Source organism: Cyprinus carpio, chromosome A2 (genome assembly GCF_018340385.1).
Source record: "Cyprinus carpio isolate SPL01 chromosome A2, ASM1834038v1, whole genome shotgun sequence".
Classification (NCBI taxonomy): domain Eukaryota; kingdom Metazoa; phylum Chordata; class Actinopteri; order Cypriniformes; family Cyprinidae; genus Cyprinus; species Cyprinus carpio.
The window spans coordinates 3,976,768-3,997,037 of NC_056573.1; the positions used below are offsets into that span (position 1 = coordinate 3,976,768).

Sequence of the window (20,270 nt, forward strand, 5' to 3'; positions counted from 1 at the left end):
GTGGTCCAGGAAGTTCCAAGTCGAGACCCAGCATCTCTCTTTCGGATCGGATCCCTCACAGTCCACCAAATACTGCAATCCCCATCCACGCCACCTGGAATCAAAAAGTCCTCCTACTGATGAACGGTGGCAAGCCTTCTATCATTGGGGGGAGGGGGGAAGGGGCAGAAGCTGCACTGCCACCATACTGATCACCGTAGTGATAGGGTATGGCCCTAATGAACTGGTAACAGCCGGTAATTTAAAAAAGCAGGTCTTTGGTGGTGGTCTACACCATTTGCCCACAGATGTAACGGGACACCACAGTCCGATGTCAGTCAGGAGTTTTTTTTCCCATGCATTCCCCTTTCTGTAGCACTTCCTCTCTGGCCCTCCTTCAGGTGCGGCAGCAACACTGGATGAACACCTGGACTGAAGTTATTGGCATATTCCACACACATCAACTGCTGATTCCAAGAAGACGGGCGGGAGACCAGACATCATTTGAGATCCTGGTTTGGATGGCTGGTCTGGCCATTGGTCTGTGGTTTGAATACTGATGAAATGCTAGCAGTAGTGCCAATCTGCCAAAAGATCCCCCTCCAAAAGTGAGAGACAAGGGGAATGAAGTGGACCGATTTGGAGAGACGTTTCGAAATGTGGGAATAACAGTATGGGCACAAGGCCGCATTAAATATAATATATTTATTATAAAATAATAAATTTATTATTATTATTTATTGCTGTTGCTCATATTTTGATTTGAACTAACCCCTAAACCTAAATATAAAACTTTGGAATGTAACTTGATGTCTAATGTCAAATCTGGGTCCATAAAGCAAAAACACATTTGAATCCAAAGTCAATGACAGAGGAGTATTTTTTATTTAATTTGGTTAAAACATTAACATCTAGAATTCTAATAACAGAGAGCAGGAGATACAGTGCATCCTATGTGGTCAGTGAAAAAAGAAGCAGCAGCAGATTCTGGTTGCTGGTAAAACTGTTACACAAAACAACATTTTCCTCATAAGTAATAATCTTTTGTCAGCAAATATATACTCTTGGTAATATATACATTACAGCAAAATAATGTATATAATAAAAAACAAAAACAAATAAATAAATACAGAGAACTAGTCCGTTCAAACCTTTGGAATTTAAGACCATGTTTAGAATACAAATTAAACTGTGTGGAAGCAAACAAATGAGATTTAGATGCAGTGATGTACACATAAAAACTTGAAGTATTGATTTTGTAGTTAGGGGCAGATCATTATGTTAAATAAAGCTTTGTGGAACACTGAACAGAGCATGTGCTTTGAAATGATCCCTGATTGATGAGAGATTAAACCAGTGTGAGACAGGCAAGAGGAAACTTGAGTTCATTTTCTTTTGAGGAAAGATCTGTGAAAAGAACGTCTGCCAAAGAATTTTATAAGCTGGGGTTTTATCTCTGCCTTCTCGCATTTCCCTGCAATATTAGACCAACTTATAGTTAATAGTCAGAGAATGTTTACTAGTTACAAATATTTTTTTTTTTAACTGTAATATCACAATTGTGAATGGACCATAGGTATGATGTTTTCTTCAGAAAGTTGGTTGTATATCATTTTTCGATGCTACTTTGTCAAAATATGTGGCTTTTAATAAAACAATATGCATCTTATTTTGCATACATTAAATGTTTTATAAGCTATTGTTCAAAGGGACTCACAAAAGTGTTAGAATATCTCTATTTGGTTAATGAACACAAACTTTCTATCAAGATTCCATTAGTAGAAAACTTCACATTTTAGTTCTTAACTATGCTTACACAGTGTCTTTCACAGAAAGAAGAAAACAAAGAGTCATGCACATATACAGACAAATGTACAGTACATACAAATACCAAGACACATTCAGTAGATTTACACTGAGAAACACAAATGCACAAGCACATAATCACGCATAAATATAACAACAAACCTGTTATTAGTTAGCAGCATTATAAATGAGGGTAGTTCATTTAGTTTCTGCACTGCTGCTAACTTTCATGTACAACGATGTAGGAAAAGTTAGAATAATAATAATAATAAAAAAAACATTAATTTTGGTCATGAATTCACATATAATGGCTATTAAATTTGCTATTACCTTGCATAATCATTCTGAAATGTAGTGGACCTCTCTGTTTGTGAAATATCATTAATATTGTCACACACAAATAAGGAAAATGAATATCATGTTTCATTTGAAGATAGAAGTGCTCACATCTGCTTGTTTTAGCTGTCGTAGATTATTGATCTTTGGGGAAAACTGGGTGCTTTCACTCTAGCACTTCTGGTGCACAACTGGGTTAGTTTGAAGTCAGATTTCAGCTTGTTTGGATGATGTGATTGCTGCTTTCTGAACTAAGGTGGTACGAGTCCACAAGTTAAATTCACTGCAGATTTTAACCCAATCGTCCTACATCGCTTAAGTAAACCTGTATAATATAGTCAAATTATGTGATTGTTCTTTGGAACCTTTGCAATATATTCACGGCAGACAGACTCAAGTGCCATTCTGTGTTAACTCTATTGAAACCAGCCCAATGGTTAAAAAACCAATGTACAAAACTGAGAAATGCTGTCCATTTTGCAGCCTTCTCCTAAGTAGTTATCTAGCAACAGGGGAAAACAGCTGCTGTTTTGATGACACACGTTTACCACCGTTTGGACCCAAAAATACAGTGTAAACACAATCCAGTAGGGGCAGGGAAAAAGGCGAGCAACTGAACTCTGGTTTGGACCAAGCAATCAAGTATAAGTATAATGGCACTCTAAACAACTGCGATGAGTTCTAAAATCATATCAAGATAACAATGACTATAGACAATGCATGGACATTCACAAGTGCATTCGTAACGCTAGTAACTTACAATAAACTCAACCTAATGCATAAGTTCAGTGTTTGGTCTTACACACAGAGACAACATGACATGTATTATTATTTCGTAAAGAAATTTGTTAATCGGTTGTTTGCTGGTATTCAGGAATGTTGGAATGCACTTTGTTTTAAAAAGATACAAATAGCTTCTTTAATGGTGTTAGTAGTAAGGCTATCGTTAATAATGCAACTATCAGAGGCGCTTGTGGGCAAACCCTGGTATTCAGTTTGTGCTGCATTTGCTGTTACAAAGTTGACCCATCTGGGTTTGCTGCCACGTGCCTACAAAACCTCTCCCTTTGAAAGGTTTCTGTTCTTTCCTTGTGACACAATTGGTCAAGGTCCCAAGGGCCTCTAGTAATCTGATGCATCACTTATCCCCTCCTGTATCAGACTGGAAATGATAAGTCCCTTCCAGAGCTGAGCCACAATCCTGTATTTGTCCTCAACAATGGAGAACCAAGCCTTTATGGGTTTTTCTTTTTGTTTGTTGAAACAGCATTCTTTGAAAGTGTTCTAGAATTACTTCACTGTCCACTGTATCCCTTTTTGGTGATTATCTTATTAGTGGAACCACAAACAACTCAATTCAACTCAGTCCACAAGTTTTGGACAAAAGGCCCTTGCATGTTCACAACCCCAAATGTCTGGTCCAATCTGGTTTTGGTTTGGTGGTTTCTTACTTGCAGGTGTGGACATCATAAACTCGTGTACACTCCTGGCAACTCACGTAGCAGCACCAGTGAAAAATGCAGTGGCATTTCTCCTTGCGTTTCTCAGTTTGAGTGTCGTGGCCTCGGCCGCAACAGAGCAAGTCGCAGCCATCGATACCATGTGATGTCAGGTTACATATACGATCGCGGGTGCCAAAGGAGCCGGTTTCTGGGTTGGGTTCACAGAAGTTAGGTGAGCTTTCATAGTAGACAAGGTCAGTTTCGGTAGGGGGCTTGAAGAAGGTGTACTTCGGTCGTAAGGTCTCGACCCAGCCTCGCGATTCCCGATGTTTCTCCACCACCATTTCTGATGCACTGTCATACTTGTCCTTCATGTAGTCACCTATAACCCGAAAGTCAGGCTGCGACCACCAGCAGGTTTTCACCTCACAGCTGCCCGAAAGGCCGTGACACTTACATTTCAGGTACATGTGGTCAGTGATTGTCTAGGGGGAAAAGGAAAACAGAATATTGATCTTAGCAATGATATTAAGCTTTATTTATGTATTTATTTATTTACCACAAGAGCAGTTCAAGAAAGACAGCGCTTCTGCATTTGGATGTTGGTCCCTTGGTTTCCTGACCAGGCATTCGTAACTTTTTTGAATAGTAAGACTTGCTTGTTCACCAGCATGGAGCATAAACTAACCTGAGCATATACTACCTCTGAGCATAAACTAATTGACCAGCAAGCAGACTAAGCTAACCAGAACTAGTGTGAAAAAGCATTTTGGTATTTTCAGCAGTAAAAAAGTGCTCACCACACGTCCAGCTTCGTTGTTTTGACGATTCATAGCTGAGCGAGCGTCTGGACGATTCTCACGAGCATCAGCGAACTCTCGGGATACCATGCTGCCAAACTCCACATCCTCACTGCAGCCACCCCACTTCCAGCCCTCACCTGGCGGTCCTTTCCTCCGCGTGTCACAGCCGCAGATGGTGGCGGAGCCCTCAGAGCAAGCCCGCGTCACAGCGAAAGCTACCCCCGCTGAGGCAATTGCATGGACAAATGCTGATTCTCGAGTGGCTATGGAAATGGACAGAGAGACAAGCATATGTTATACCTCAGGATGTCTATCAAAGTTATTGGTTATTTGCAAGATATAAAAGTTATCTGTCCTGACATTATTGTTACTATTAAAACGCTTAATTTAATTAAACATCTAAGCACTTATGAGTGTGTTTGTATTTGTAGGTAAGGCAGTTCCCTCAGGTCTCACTGTGGACATGGTGTCGCATTATTGAAGAATGAGTCAGGGAAGACCAGACATATCCTTCCAGATGAGGTAAATACAAGGCTGACAAGTCTATAATTAGAAAGACTCAATTAAGCAACTCTGAGGTGGGGCATTACTCATAGCTAAGACTCACTGTCGAATTGTGGTTACAAGACCCAACGCGTTACTTTCAGAATTAATTTGAAGAATGCAAGTTTAGGTTGATTATAATCTCAAAGATGACCCAACATTCTGTCTAACTGGGGATTTTGTGACGATTCTTGCTGACGAAGACCCCATACAAACTTAAAAGCGCTTTCCAACAGACAGCTAATGAGGGTTGGTAATTTTGATGAATACTCTGTGGTCTTGTGTATTTTTGTACTTGCAGGAGAGAGGAAATGGCTACAGAGACACTGTGAATCAAGTCTTCCTTTGTTGCAGGTTTCAACTGGTTGGAGAAATCAAGCCTAGAGATAATGATGTTGCAAAAGTCATCAGACTTTTTTTATTCCACAATGCTAATCCTTCGGAAGTTTTGATTGAAATTACCATCCAAAATGATGCTTCTTTGTTCCTGACTACAAAAATATTAAAACATCAGTTGATGGTCTTTATCTGTAGCACAGATGCCTTTGCTTCCTCTTGCTCAAACTAGCAACTTGTGCTTCAATATCCATCAACTAAATCACATTGAAGTTGGGGGTACAAATAGTTGGGTCTGAAAGGTCCATTCAACTACAATTTAAAACCCACTGAGTGACCTGTGTTTTATGATCAGGAAGCCAATAAAATGTGGGTCAAATACAGCTGGCTGGCAATAACATGGTAGACGGGTTGGGGGAATAAAGGAGAGACAGCATTGGGGGAAAGTGGGGGCAGATTAATATCCAGAGGAAGAATGGATGAATGGGAGATACGGAGACACTTCAGAGTGGTAGGGTGTCTTTACCTGAGAAAAGAATGCAGGTGACGCTAGATTAGACTGATTTTTGTGACAACAGTTGCTGCCCCACCTTCTGTCTAACTTTGCTGGACCCTCACATGGCAAGTGGTCCCTGTTACCTGCTGGGACCCTGAATCCCTCATTGTGCTGCCACTGTCACGGTGAATTACACACACAAAAGCCCCCCGATATTTTATATGAAATTTGCCCTTGCCAGTGATAAGTGGGGACCAAGTTAAGTCATAGCAACAGAGAACTATGCATTGGCCAGACCCCACTTGTCGGCAGACGGGGAAATCCCCATTGAAATGGTTTCGTAAAACCATCTAAAGGGCGTGTGAATTGTGAAAGGAGCTTTCTCTCTGGGTTAATCTTATGGTCGCCCAGATATTGTGTGGTGAGTTGGGCCCAGCAGGAGGCGGGGCTAAGGTCCCACCATCAACTCCATTTGCCACACCCAAATTCTTTCTTTCTTGGGCAGAGTTAATGATATACTGGTGAGCAGACTTCCCCCGGCACGGTTAAACATGCATTTTTGATGAAAGACACGGTGCTCTCAGTACATCCTAAATTGTAACAGTTTCTCCTCCTGAGGGCAGAGGTCATAACCTGGGTAGCCTGACCTCATGAAAAGTTGGTTTAGGTGAGGGCGTTAGCATTAAGAGTCATGGGATTCCTTTACTTCATTTTGTGTTGGTGGGCAACATGGTGGATACCCCTGAGGGATTCCAGTGAAAAGGCTTTCCTTGACACCCAGATGTAATTTTATTGCTTGTTAAATGTCTGAGGAAATTGCAAGGAAAGGCTGTTTTGAACAAATATCACAAAACAGTATGATGGTAAGACAATGTATGTAAAAGGCCACAAAATCTGTCCAGTCACCGCTTTTCAGTTGAACGGTCTGATTTCAGTAACAACAAAAATCTCGAGTGACATTAAGAACAAGTTAATTCTGGTGTCCAATTACAGCTTGCATGCTACTGGCAACATTATCTGCTGTAGGTGTGTTCAGCAAACTCTTCCAGAACACCTGCGCTGACTCTCCTTTCATCGCGGATTCCAGTGGGCCGTGTTTTGACACATTGGTTTATGTAAATTAATGAGCATTGATGTAGACGTGGCCCGAGGCAGCACTGTGAAGTAGATAGATGAGGATGAGATTGGAGAGGTAGTTTACCATTGCAAAACAATGCAACACATATACACAGATTTAAGAGAGGTGCAAAGCGAGCAAAGCTAGGTGGCAAACCTGACTTTCCATGCATAAGTTTGTGAAGTAACCAAAGAAAGCTGTCAAATGGTCAGTAAAAATATCAAAGTAAAGGCCTTTAAAGGTGCACTTTCTGCCCAGAATTTTAAATATAATGGCGATTTCAGACAGGTTTCCAATCCCCTCCCCCATCTGTCACCTGTCCTAAGTTACATCATTAGTTGAGCCAGTGTCAGGTTGATCGGGATGCTTAAACAAACAGAACATATTCTTATAGCCCCACAGGGCCAGACTGCCACTGCATATAAAGCAGGGATAGGAGAAAGTACATTTCTGAATGTTGAATGCTGAGGAAACACCATCCACATCTGCTGAAAGTGCCAGATCAGATCTCAGACAGCTGTGTGATTGTCGGTAACAAGCCGCTGAAGACCTATTAAAGATCAGCGCTCCATTCAGCCCAGCACAAAACAGAAGAGGAAACCGACGCACATCCGTCTGCGCCCCAGACATTAACACCAGCGTACAATAGCACTGGCTCCGCAAAAGTGACAACACAAGTCACAAAGGAGCGAAAGTGAGAGGTGCTCTTCTCTAAGCTCTGTGAAAAGCTTCTGAGCTTCGAAGCGGCCCTTAAACCGCCCCCAACAAAGCACTTAATCTGCCTGCTTTGACCTCTCACATTATTAAGAGCTTCAGAAGCTTTAATCCAATCAAAATGATTTACTAAAGCCACCCCTGGACCCCGATGACTGACCTGGTTCAAACCCCTATCACCCCTGTCCCTGACCAATCTCCCCTTCAATTTAGACCGGAGGAGGGGGAACAGCAGGGGATATGGAGTGGCTATTAACACTACAATGGAGAAGACCTGAGTAGTCCTCCCATCATCAATGGCCAGCTTGGGCTCAAGCCCTCTCCATCAATGTAACAATTGCTTGAGAGTTTATTAAAAGCAGTTGGCATGGCTGACACCACCTCCCGCCGTAACCGGTTATCACTATTCATCCCACCTGCGGCCCCTTGATGCACTCTGGCTCCTCGTACCCTGACCGCTCATTTCTCCTGGACACTGTGAGAGGGCTAAACTGATACAGCTTTGAATTTATATAACTTTTTCATAATGAGAGGGGAATAAAAACAGCAACCGGAGGCCAAACGCTTCTCATATACTCTCTCCAAATCTCAACATGCCAGAGCAATATCCACTGAGTGCAGTGCTGAGGAGTAACAATTTAAAAACCGAACTATATCCTTCTGTACAATAGCTCAGCTGTTTTAATAACTGAGTAATTTCTCCAGTAGCTAATTCGCAAGGTGCTTACAAAGTGTAGTGGTGTTGTGTGAAAAAATGTCACATTGCTATTTTGGAATATTATATTGCACACACAGCTTATAACCCCCCCCCCCCCCCCCCCCCCCCCCCCCCCCCCCCCCCCCCCCCCCCACCCCCACACACACACACAAAAAAAAGGACTAAGATGCTCTTTTTCTTTTTTTTTTTTTTTTTTTTTTTTGGATATGATAAAACAAAATATTACTAAGGTACTGTCATTTAAATATGAATAATTTATGTACTTAATTGTGGCCTTTCTTAACACTTTATTTTAAGGAGCAATTCTCACTATTAACTGAATGAATATTACTAGCATATTGACTGTTTATTAGTACTTATAAAGCACATACTGTATTAATGTCTTTTTCTTCATGACCATATTTTAGATCCCTTAATCTCTACCCCATACCTAAAATTATCAACTACCTTCCTAACTATTAATATGCAGCTAATTAGGAGTTTATTGAAGCAAAATCATAGTTAATAGTTAATATTGAGAACCGGTCCCCAAACTAAAATGTGACCAAAATTATTAACCCCCACACAAATGTCATTCACATCAAATTTTATAAGTATCTTGTCAAGTTACAGTTGTTTAATATGAGTAATAGCAATAATGATGCTCACCTTAGCAAAATATACATTTCTGTAATGAAGCCATCTAGTCTAGTCATTAAGAAACAGTTGATTTGGATTTTCTGCTGAAAAAGCCACCTCTTGTTGTTAAATCTACATAACCCTAAACTGTTCTGTGTTATGCACAGACTTGTGCCACAAGAATCCGAACTGATTACAGACCAAAACAACACATTCATAACTTCGCTTTAGACAAACACACAAGCTGGCAATGTAATCCATTTGAGCGCACGGTGAAGTATGTCTGTTAATGTGTGTGTGTGTTACACACACGCTGAGATACTTCTGAAATGCCTGTTAGGAACGTCAGCGTGTTGCTGCTGTGAGATGCATTACCTTTACTGTGCCGGGACAAACACAATGAGAAATGTGGGGATTCCCTTTGACAGAAACAAACAAAACACATCCCACCCACTTTACACGTGTGCATCACGACATCTGTACAAACTGTCATAGTCCAGTGCACCTGATTAATGCCCATTGAGAGTGGGATTAGAGAGCAGCAATTAAATAATGTGCACAGAACAACAGAGTAATCTCAGCTGTGTGCAGACAGGGACTTTTGTTGTAATTGAGAAGTCATAATGTTACATAGTCACTGAATACAAATAAGTGAAATATGATTTTCAAGCTAGCTTTCATTATGGGGTGTATAAAGGCAGATCACATTCCTGTTCTCCAGTCTTCAAAACGTAGAATCTGAGATTCCTAGATAATTTTTAATGTCAATAGACATTTTTCATCAGGAAAAAAGCATAAAAACAACATGCTTTTACAATGAAACAACTATTGCTTTCAGCTGATTTTTAATCAATGTATCTGCTAGTTGCTAAGCTTAGTCATTAAACACCATTTTGATATTACGAAAAACAAAGACATTCTTCTTGGTGGTGAGTTGGTAAACTGTTACAGACAAACTGTATGTGTTTACAGTTGACAGTTTCACCATTTTGACTCATAATTTCAATGGCAGGCCTTGTCTGACCAACCAAGGTTTATTTTCTTGATCAGGTTACAATTACTCGATTGATTCGCATTGATTCTCTTATTGTAGGCCTACCTTTATCCAGCACTGGTCCAAAGATGGCAAGGTTGTCATTAATAGTCGTGCAATTCCATCTGCGGCCTCGGAACTGATGCTGACACTCCTGGATGCCGATTTTCACCCCCTCTGCCACACTAGGCATGATTTCCACATAGTTACGGCAGAAGCGGAGCTGTTTGGGTACCAGACCAGGAATTGAGCTGCACAGGATGGGCTGAGTACCCAGAGAAGTGTACTGGTGTCCCACCGCCAGAGACCTGCCGAGGAAAACATGGAGGTTAGCAGTTGACCGGTACAGTTTTTGGCAAAAGTCGTAGTTATTAGTGAGAATTGGCCTTTAAAATAAAGTATGACCGTAATTGTAATTATATTTGGGGTTAGTAGTTGTTATTTGTGGTTTTTGGCAAAAGTCGTAGTTAATCCTTAATCCTTGTTAAATCCATGTAGTTACATTTTAGCTCTTAATATTTTTTTTTTGTAGTTATTAGTGAGAATTGGCCTTTAAAATAAAGTATGACCGTAATTGTAATTATATTTCTTGCATTTGCTGAACTTCATGCTACCTAAAATATGAATGTTGTCTTGAATAACGACAAACTGATCAATGCACCAGATTTAACAAAAAATCCACAATGCATAGCCACAGAGACCAGTTTAGAACAGAATTCATGCTGTTCTGCTGCTGGTCTAGCTGATGGACCTGTTCATTAGCATTGGCACTGATGGTTTAATTCAAGTCACCTTCATTTCTATAGTGCTTTATAAAATACAGATTGTGTCAAAGCAGCTTCAACAGCGATAAACAAGAATATATATATAAATAATATATGTAAACTCAGCTTATTGAGACAGTTCTGATTCTGCTATAAAGCAGCTCTAAAAGAAAATAGTGCCATTATTCAAATCAAGTCAGTTCAGTGTTTGTTCTGTTCAGGTATAGGGCTGCACGACGAGTCATCTTTCAGTTTCAATCTCAATTTATTAAGCTTAATCATCAGTGATACTTGCCCGCTGGTTATGTTTACCAAGGTATTCTCACTGGTTTAGTTAAGAGGCCTGTTGGGACATAGCAGCACAGTAGCGTGTCCCATGCTGGATCCAAACCAGAACATTTGATGCTGGTATTTTCAGTCAGAATTTAAAATAAGCTTAATTTTGCTCAAAGCAGAGACCCTCCTTTACTAACTACTCCTATTTACAGCATTATCACGGGTGTATCATTTGCAAGTTAGCTGAAAAAGCCAGAAGAGTGTAATTTGAACAATTATCGGATCAAAATGTAGCAAGTGTGGATGGACTCCATGTCCTAAAATGAGGAGATCAATCTAACACTTGGCATTGTATATGTTTTTTTTTTTTTTTTAATGTTGTGTTGTTTGAACCTGTCATAGGCATTGAAGATCTTTTGCTTTGTGGGAGGGGTTCGGATAAAGCCATAACACGTTGCTAAGTGGTAAACAAACATGAAAGACCCAGCTGAGACGGGAGCAGTGTACTAATCAAGGATTCACAGTGCGGGACAGGTACCTCGTCATCAAGGGCCACGACTTCCTTAAACTGTCCAAAAGTGAAAGAAGTCTGTGGCTTGCTGTGATGACACAATGTGCACTGGTCTGGCTGAGCATCAGAGGATGCTTGACTTATGTTAGTTTGAACTCGACCATTCTTTGATGACGCACTTCTCAGATGCAACTCATGTGCTGACATGCTTTTCAGTTACAATTCAGAGTTTCCATTACACTGCTGTGGAAAGTTTACACTGCTGTGGTACTAGGGGTTTTGCTACTGTTTTTCTACTTTGTTGTCATCAGTTTCAAATATAACATAATCTGTATACTAACTCTATCTTAACTATGATAAATTAATACAAGGCTTAAAGTAGTGTATCTGATATGCTATCAACTCATGTTAAGAACAAGACGCATCTCGCAACACCTCTCATGATTTCAGAAATAAGATTTTTAAAAGTCACAATATTTTAGAGAAACAACAACAAAAAATATAACTCAATAGTGAGTGTGTAAAGTGAATATGTGTATATTTTATTTAATTTATTTTTAATATAACAAACATTTTGGATAGGGCTGCACAATGAATCCTATTTTAATTGTGATCACGATTTCGGTTTTTCTTGATTTATTAGTCGTCAGTGATATTTGTTTTTATTCAGTAACCGATTTATTCGTAACAACATTAGTGTTATCTCGCATCGGTAACAAGCTTCCACATGCTTTCATGGTTGCGGTTGCCAGATGTCAAGAGTTTTGATCAATGAAAGTCTAATACAGACATCTGTTTTCTTTCACTCGTTCGTTTGTGCTTGCAGTGACTAAATCTGCAAGTAAACCATGCGAGTTGACATTCTTGTGATTTGTGCCTATGTGAAATTGCACTCATTCTGATGAAACGTAACGACAATCAGCCCTAATTTTGGATATTAAATATTAACATATTTTAATAATACATATTAACACATTTTAATGTTTACAGTTAAAATGAAAGTGACGTGTCGGTGAAGGTGTGAGCAGTCTCAATTAGCTGTGCGTGTTGACCTGTGTTATGAGCCGATTACTGATCACAACACAAGGACCCCTCAGTGACCCCTGACCCGCAGCGATTAGACACTCCCTCATCAGCTGATGCGCCACCAACCGCTTCCTATACCTGCTGCATTCCACAACACTTCCTGTCATCCATTGTTCTGAGAGGGAAGTTATTGATCTTGACTGTAAAGGAAATGAACGATGGCTTAGATCAACCATGTTGGCCTAAAGCATTAATTTCATTGTGTGTGATTATAGTACATCTTTTGGATTTTTTTTAAAAGAGTACAGAAAGCACTTGAACTGAATTATACTTGAGAAATGTTAAAGAAAGAAGTACGCATACTAGCCACTGCTGACAGCTTCGTTGTCTTTCTCCTGCATGGTGAACTCTTTGTTGTCTTTCTATGACGGCTCTTGTTTAAACTGACTTCAGTAGGTTATGCTTTGCATAAGTTGATCCCTGGCATTATTTTACTGTGAGTCTTTTTACATATTTCTCGGTAAGGAGCTAAATCTGAATTTTACTTTAAAGTCTAAGGGAGCACAGAACAAGAGGGAACTTGAATGAAACTGGCCCGAGAGAAGATCCAGACCTCATCTAGCAGGGTGCAGCGAAACTATGAGGATTTGTTCACTAAGTAATTCCTATTACAATTTGACCTTTCCTTACCCTTTGTCAGTCCTTTGCCTCAGGGGCCAAGTAGCCTCTCAAACCAATGGCACGGGACGTTTTTCGCATTGCATTTAACCCCAAAATCAAATTATTATTATTATTACTATTATCATTATTTATTTATTTTTGTAATCACCATTATTCTTATTAGTGATTCTCCAGTGATTCTACATCTTGGTTACTGTAATTCTTAAGATGAATTATAGAAAAAAAAAAAAACTAAAGTGTAATGCAATGATGTTTATTTAAATTAAGCAGTACAACAAATCATTATGAGTACATTGTTTTTTCACATTGATTTTTCAATTGAGCTGTAAATGAGATTCATAATTTCTTATTTCTTTCTTTCTTTATTTTTTTATGGCATTCAAAAGTGTCATTATATTCTTCCAAAACACCAAGAGAGGCTACTTTACAATCATTTCTCCACAGGTAAGCCTTGATTAAGGTCTTCAGGTGTACTGCAGTCAAGACTAAAGTGATAATTAATAGGCTCTGCTGATGGCTAGAATCAGCACCTCATACTTTGGTATTGCACTTTGCCAGAAGCTGATGAATTTGAGACGTCACCACCGCTGAGTGAGGTGAACAGGTGTTTCAGTGACATGTCCTCGTGCTCAGCTGTCTTGGGCGTGTGTCTGCCCCGTCATCTGTTGTAGCTCATGATACTGAGATCACCATCATTTAGTAAGAACAGAGAACTCGGGGCCTCTAAATACAAATAAAAGCACATTTGGCCAAAACGAATTCATTGTCACTGCACTGAGATTGGATAAGCTGGTATTTCTTAAAGAATATGTAGATAGAATCAAATGCAATACAAGCATTTATTTGCATCAGGCGTGTGAAACTCATTCTTTGAACCAAGCTTGTGCCAAACTTTCATATTTCATATTTTCATATTTTAGCGATATTCCATACTTTCATATTTTAGCGATGACCAACTGACATCCACCATCCACCCTGGAAGAACAGTACCGTCTTAACCTCCCCGAAATCTCTTAAAGACAGGCAATTAAAAGACAAAAGGACAGAAATGAAGATTCCTTTTGCTTTGGAGTCTTAGATATATTTGCTCACTGTATCCAGTCTAGGTTTTAATGCATATTTCAGCAAGCCCAAGCAAGTGCAGTGCACCTCTGAACTACCACTTTACTTGTAGGCCCTAGGGCCACAGAGCCGACTTTGACATCAAGAGAGAAGTGTTTTGGAGAAGGAATGTGCGGCAAGCTTTCACCTCCAGGTATTTATCTTTTAAGGTGGAGTGCGGGGTGGAGGTGCAGTCAGGCAACACTATGTCATGAAGAGATGCAGGAAACCATGAACCTGGTCTCTATACCTGACCCACATCAAAAACCACCTTCACAGTGCTACCATGCAAAACGTTGTCCAACAGTATATGTATATATACACCTGTACTGTCCAGGTCTCCTCTGGACATCAGCAGTCCTGTGTTAAATCACCGCGGTCATGACTGCAGGTTATCATATCACATAACTCTCTCAGCTGAAGAACCGCAGGCCACTCTGCTAAGTTATGAGTGTTCACGTATATGCACCTTCTGTTAGGGGAAACCGAAACTCTGTGGCTTGTTTCTTGGGAAAAATAATGAACAATCTTCATTTATTGTTTAAACTGGCAGATTCAGTCAGAAGCAGTCTTTTCAAACAAAGTGAGGCAGTACATTTCACATAAAAAAGAATAAAAAACAAACAGTATAGACTGATCTAGGTCAAACTTGACACTTTCTGATACTTCTAACTTTTAACTCACATTTTAACATGAAGGTGAAGTTGAGGCTGGAGCTGAAAAAACAGAAGCTTGACAGCTGTACTGATGGTGCTGGTTAGCTGTATACCTGTGTTTTTGTAGCTTTTTGCATTGATTAATTGACAGTTTTATACCTTGATGGTAAATGTTCTGTACTTGTATATCACACCCCAAACTTAAAACAGAAGAACACTTAAGCACGACTTTTAAAAAGTGTGCATATAGTTAAAAATCACACTTTTAAAAGAACATATTTAATTGGGTTTCTGAAAACATTGCATTGTGTTCAGAAACCTAATTGCATGTTATTTGCAATTAAATGAAAGGTTAAATTTATATTAAATGCAGTTAGTTGAATTTAAGAGGGGTTTGACCCAATTAAGTACATCTTTATATTTAATTCCATAATTACTTTTATTGTCTTTGAAATATGGTCAAAGTGTACAAATGTTTAAAGTACTGGCAAGCATTTACTGTAAATTGAAATATAGGCTACTTTAATGTAATTTCTATTGAAACTTGTATGTCATGTATTTAAACGTATTTTTAATTACACATTAATTATGATGTAATTTGCACAAATATATTAACTTTAAATGTATCAAATAACTATTTTTAATAACTGCACTACAGTTACAATTATAACCACGTACTTTACATGTGCTTTACTTTGTTAGTTAGCACTTAAAACATCAAAAGATTATTAAAAACATTATTAAAACGTTAAAATGTTCATTGCACTTTTTAAATGTGTACTTTAACGTCTTTTGAAATAAAGTCAAGAAAGTGTATTTTCTTTAAGAGTGGGCCTTTATTTAAATATAAAAATATACTTGTAAGATTTGAAGTACCTAACAAGTGTACATTCAATTCAATTAAGCACAATCTTTTTCCACAAGGGCTGGCGGCTCATAACAAGCAACTGAAGTTTCTGGATGCTTTTCTCTGAACTGACATTGTGAATGAGAAGGAAAGCAGAGCTTTTAAAATTTCAAGAGGGTCAGACAGACAACAATTAACAAAAAAGAGCAGCCTGGACTGTGACTAATGACCTACTCAATTACAGCTTTTACAACCACTGAGAAAACTCAGCTTTATTGTCTTCCTCCCTGGAACAATGATCTTTTAGGTGTGTGAGTGAAATCGGTGGAGAACACCTCGAATGTTTGCTGTGTCAGTTCTGAACTTTACATTTTTTGTACAAGCATGAAGTTATTTTGAGAGAATATATGTGAAGAAATACATTGAGAATTCCAGTGAATTTTTAAAAAATATGTTCTCAAGTGATAATGCAAATCTTCATATTCTTAACAATCAATTAGATCTGTTTAAAATCATTTTCCAACCTCACCAGCTACAATCGCCTTTATGGTCATTATTATAGTAAGTGGTTTAGGCCTATTTAAAATACAATAATTACAACTAAGTGTTCAAAAGCATTTAGAATAATGATGATAAAAATATAACAACTAAAATCGAATATGCATAAGCCTAATTTGAATCAATTCAGCAAAAGCGAAATCTCTGATTAACGAAACTTATTGAACAGCTACATTAACAGCATTGATTTATTATAAAAAACGCGTAGTGGAAATAACCTATCATTTTTCTCACTTGGGTTTTATTTAAAGATAGCCGGTTTGACGTCCAATATTACAAAAACTCAACTTCTGAATCATTGAGAATTTTTTCAATTGGTAAACCTTGAAGTATTCGAAAATAACTAATTATACTAACAATTTTAATGAATGAATCGAACGTTTTAATTAATAAATTGGACAGTTACACATATTATAGGTCTATGTTGACAAAAGTTGACCCTGCAGTGTACTTACAGAACGATTAACAGGTGCACGATAGATAGATAGATAGATAGATAGATAGATAGATAGATAGATAGATAGATAGATAGATAGATAGATAGATAGATAGATAGAGTCACCGATCATCATATTAATACCGGTTTTAGACATTTTCAATTTCAAGTTGAAAGCTTGTCATTTACCATTTCTAGACTACCAAACTCATTGTATTTAACATAGAAAGGTTAAAGAACTCATAAAACTTACCACCATATCGGGTAACTTGCCATGACACGCGTGATCCCACAAAAAAGAAACAGGAAATATCCAAGATATATCATCCTTTTAAAAAGTTAGGCTTAAACAGACACACACACACACGCACGCACGCACACACACACACACGCACACACACACATACACACACACGCTCACATGCACGCGCGCGCACACACTCGCCCGCGTGTCAGTGAGAAAACGCGAGGTGATGATGAGCGATATTTCTCCCCGATAATCCTACAGCGTTCTCCTGCGCGCGTTCATGAGGCGCATGTTAAAGTTGGGAGCAGCTCTGCGTTCGGACCCAATCACAGGCTTCTGCCACAGGCGAAATTCTGATGATAGAGTCACTCAGTCAGCCTGAACCGCAGACGCTCGGGACACGCACTGGTTTAATAGTTATTGGGACATGCTTTTTGTGTTATATATATAAGGTTGTCTAAGGGTGGGTGGGGGGACCCCTGTGGATCGGGTAGCTATAACAACCTGTCCGGATTTCACCCCCCGGTTTAAAGCCCCTCATACGCGAAAATGAAAACGTGTGAATTGCTTGTTTGCCTTGTGTTAGTTTTTTCTTGCAGTAGCCTATTGCTTGCTTCGCTGTGTTCAAATGATTCCAATCAAGCTGTTTTGTTATTTTTAAAAATAAATAAATTCCACCTGTTTTTTTAAATAAATGTTTAAAAGCTACATTACGGAAGGAGTAACAGCATGAATTATTTTGCAGGTATTGGTTTTCTTTCCTTAATATAAAATGCACTGCAATTTTGAGTATCAAACTAATCAGGATCTGTCCATCTTATAAAAACTTTAAATGAAACGGTACGTTTGCCTAAATCTGAGATCATAAATTGATCAAAACTGACTATTGATAATCATAATAAAAAAAATCATAAACTTTCTTACAGTAATACAATAATAGCTATAGGTTATAATGCTGTTTTTCGCCAAACAGTAAACTTTCTTTTTATTTGCAGAAGTTGCAATAAGTTTCAGAGTCAGTTCCTTCCAAGCACGTGTCGTCTTTCAGATCGGAAGTGTGTTAGTCGTGTGTATTCATATGCATTGATCCTCCTCACACCTGCTCAGATGCGGTTTGCGGAGGAGCAGGTCCTTCACAGAGATCTAAAGGAGAAGCTCACATCGAGTGAACAGGAAATGCTGATGAATTCTCCCTCATCATAAAGTCTTAAAATGTAATGAGTAACTTGCAGATCTAATCAGAGAATTCTTTCCGACTATTAACTGTTAAATAACTATTGATCAACTGTTAATAAAACTGCATATTTCAACAGGACACTAGTCAAATATTCAAAGATTTAAATTTCTTCAAAGGTCATAGAGACTTTTAATGATGACTGGCTGCATTGACCTGTGTTCACAATATATTGATAAAAATACTTTCACGATGTCATCTTCACATCTGAGTCGTTTCAACCATTTCTTAACAACTCGTGTATAATATTTTCGTACTTTAATTAACGACTGCAGCTAATGAGTTACAGCCCATGTACAGGACTGCGTTCAAACACATTTCTGTTTCATATGTCTCCATCTAGTGGCAATAAGCAGCATCAGACTCTAAGTTGCTCTTCAAGTTGCTCAGCACAATATTTGAAATGAAGTAAATAGCCTGTTTTGACACATTGAGTACCGTCCATAACCATCAAATGTCATTTCTTCCACATCTTCAGTGCCAGTGAATGTTCTCTGTCTAAAGCTGTCAATGTTGCTATTAACATCTGACCTGACCAACCTATGCCCTCTAATGGAAAATAAATGTTATATAATAGATAGACAAGATTTAGTCCCTAATGCTTCACAAAAATAACGACAGATTACTTGATTGTGATTTGTGAAGTACTACAATCAGTAAACCTAAGAACCCCGTCTGTAATGAAGAAAGCCTTGGGATATATATATGCACGGTGAAATATCTCTCCCTGACAAATCAGCTTCCTGGTATGACAGACATTAACTGCCATTAAGTCAGAAACTAGTGATTTCTGGAAGTTATTTTGAATGCCTCTGTGTTGTAATAAGTGACTCGCCTGTGTTGAATGAGAAAGTTAATTTCTTTGGATTAGATATTCATTAATGGAATAGTTTACCCAAAAATAATGTCTGGTGCCATTTTTTTTTTTTTTTTTTTTTTTTTTTCAAATCCATAGACTTTCTTTATTCATGTAAAAAAAAAAAGTAGGCTGCATAAAAAAAAGAGTACCTTTTTTTTTTGGGTGAACTATTCCTCTAAGCATTGAATAATTCATATTTAGTAAAAACTGATTGGTGGTGTTGAAGAGGTTTCCAGGCAGAGCCTAATAAACACTCTTTTTACACGCAGACACCCATTCGTAGGGTGCTGGGAGGTGTTCTGTGAAAGTAAGTTCTGTGCACGACATCGAGTGTGTTTTCTACTGTTTATTTCTGGAAAAGAGACAGCAGAGGTGTGAATCGAGGTGCTTTTTCCACCCGTTGTAATCATCATGACCTCACAGGCAGAGTCAGCACTGAAAACATACTCAAATGGCATGAACAACGTCAGCGGTCCCGTACACAGCATCACTGAAACAGACAAAAATGTTTGAGGTTCTGCTTCAGAGTCCAGCTAACAGAGCTTGAAGAGGGTGAGGTGTTGTTTAGTCATGGGTTACAGTGTCGGCTCTATTAATTTAGCCATGAGATTGGAATATGATTAATATTGCCCCCAGGTGAGTGTGAGCTCAGTGAACCGTTACACTTTTTCCTCCTTACTCCACATGACTACCGGATCATGACTACAGTTTTACTAAAACTTCTTGACATTTGGGACATTTAAGCTGCCAATAAAGGGGTCATTTAGTATTATTTCACAATGTTCCTTGAGGACCACTAATGTAATATATGTACTTATATATATATAAGGTTTTTACATCCTAATTTAGAAATAGTTGGCCATATTCTGTCTTGTTTTTGACTGTTTGGTTTGAAAACTTCTTTTAAAGGGATGTGTCTCCTTTAAGACTTCAACATGAATGCATTAAACAGTTGTTGAACTGTTGAAATATGATTACGATAACAGTTGCTGAGATGAACTAATGTAAAGTGTGGATTTAATTGTTTGTTTGAACACTGTTTTTTGCAGCATTGAGCAAGGCATGGCCAAAGTTTTGCTCAGTGTAAGCTCACATACATTCACCAATTCTCTCGTCGTAACCAACAAAGTGTA

General features: G+C 38.6%; 1 protein-coding gene across 1 annotated transcript; it reads right to left on the reverse strand.

Annotated features, from left to right (window-relative positions):
• Positions 1 to 766: 766 nt before the first annotated feature.
• Positions 767 to 17,454, reverse strand: wnt3a (wingless-type MMTV integration site family, member 3A). Its single transcript, XM_019115647.2, has 4 exons — positions 17,051 to 17,454; positions 10,008 to 10,249; positions 4,364 to 4,629; positions 767 to 4,048 (listed from the first exon to the last, which is right to left on the reverse strand). Exons 1-4 carry the CDS (start codon positions 17,122 to 17,124, stop codon positions 3,569 to 3,571), a joined length of 1,062 nt encoding a protein of 353 aa, XP_018971192.1. The 5' UTR covers positions 17,125 to 17,454; the 3' UTR covers positions 767 to 3,568.
• Positions 17,455 to 20,270: the final 2,816 nt, after the last annotated feature.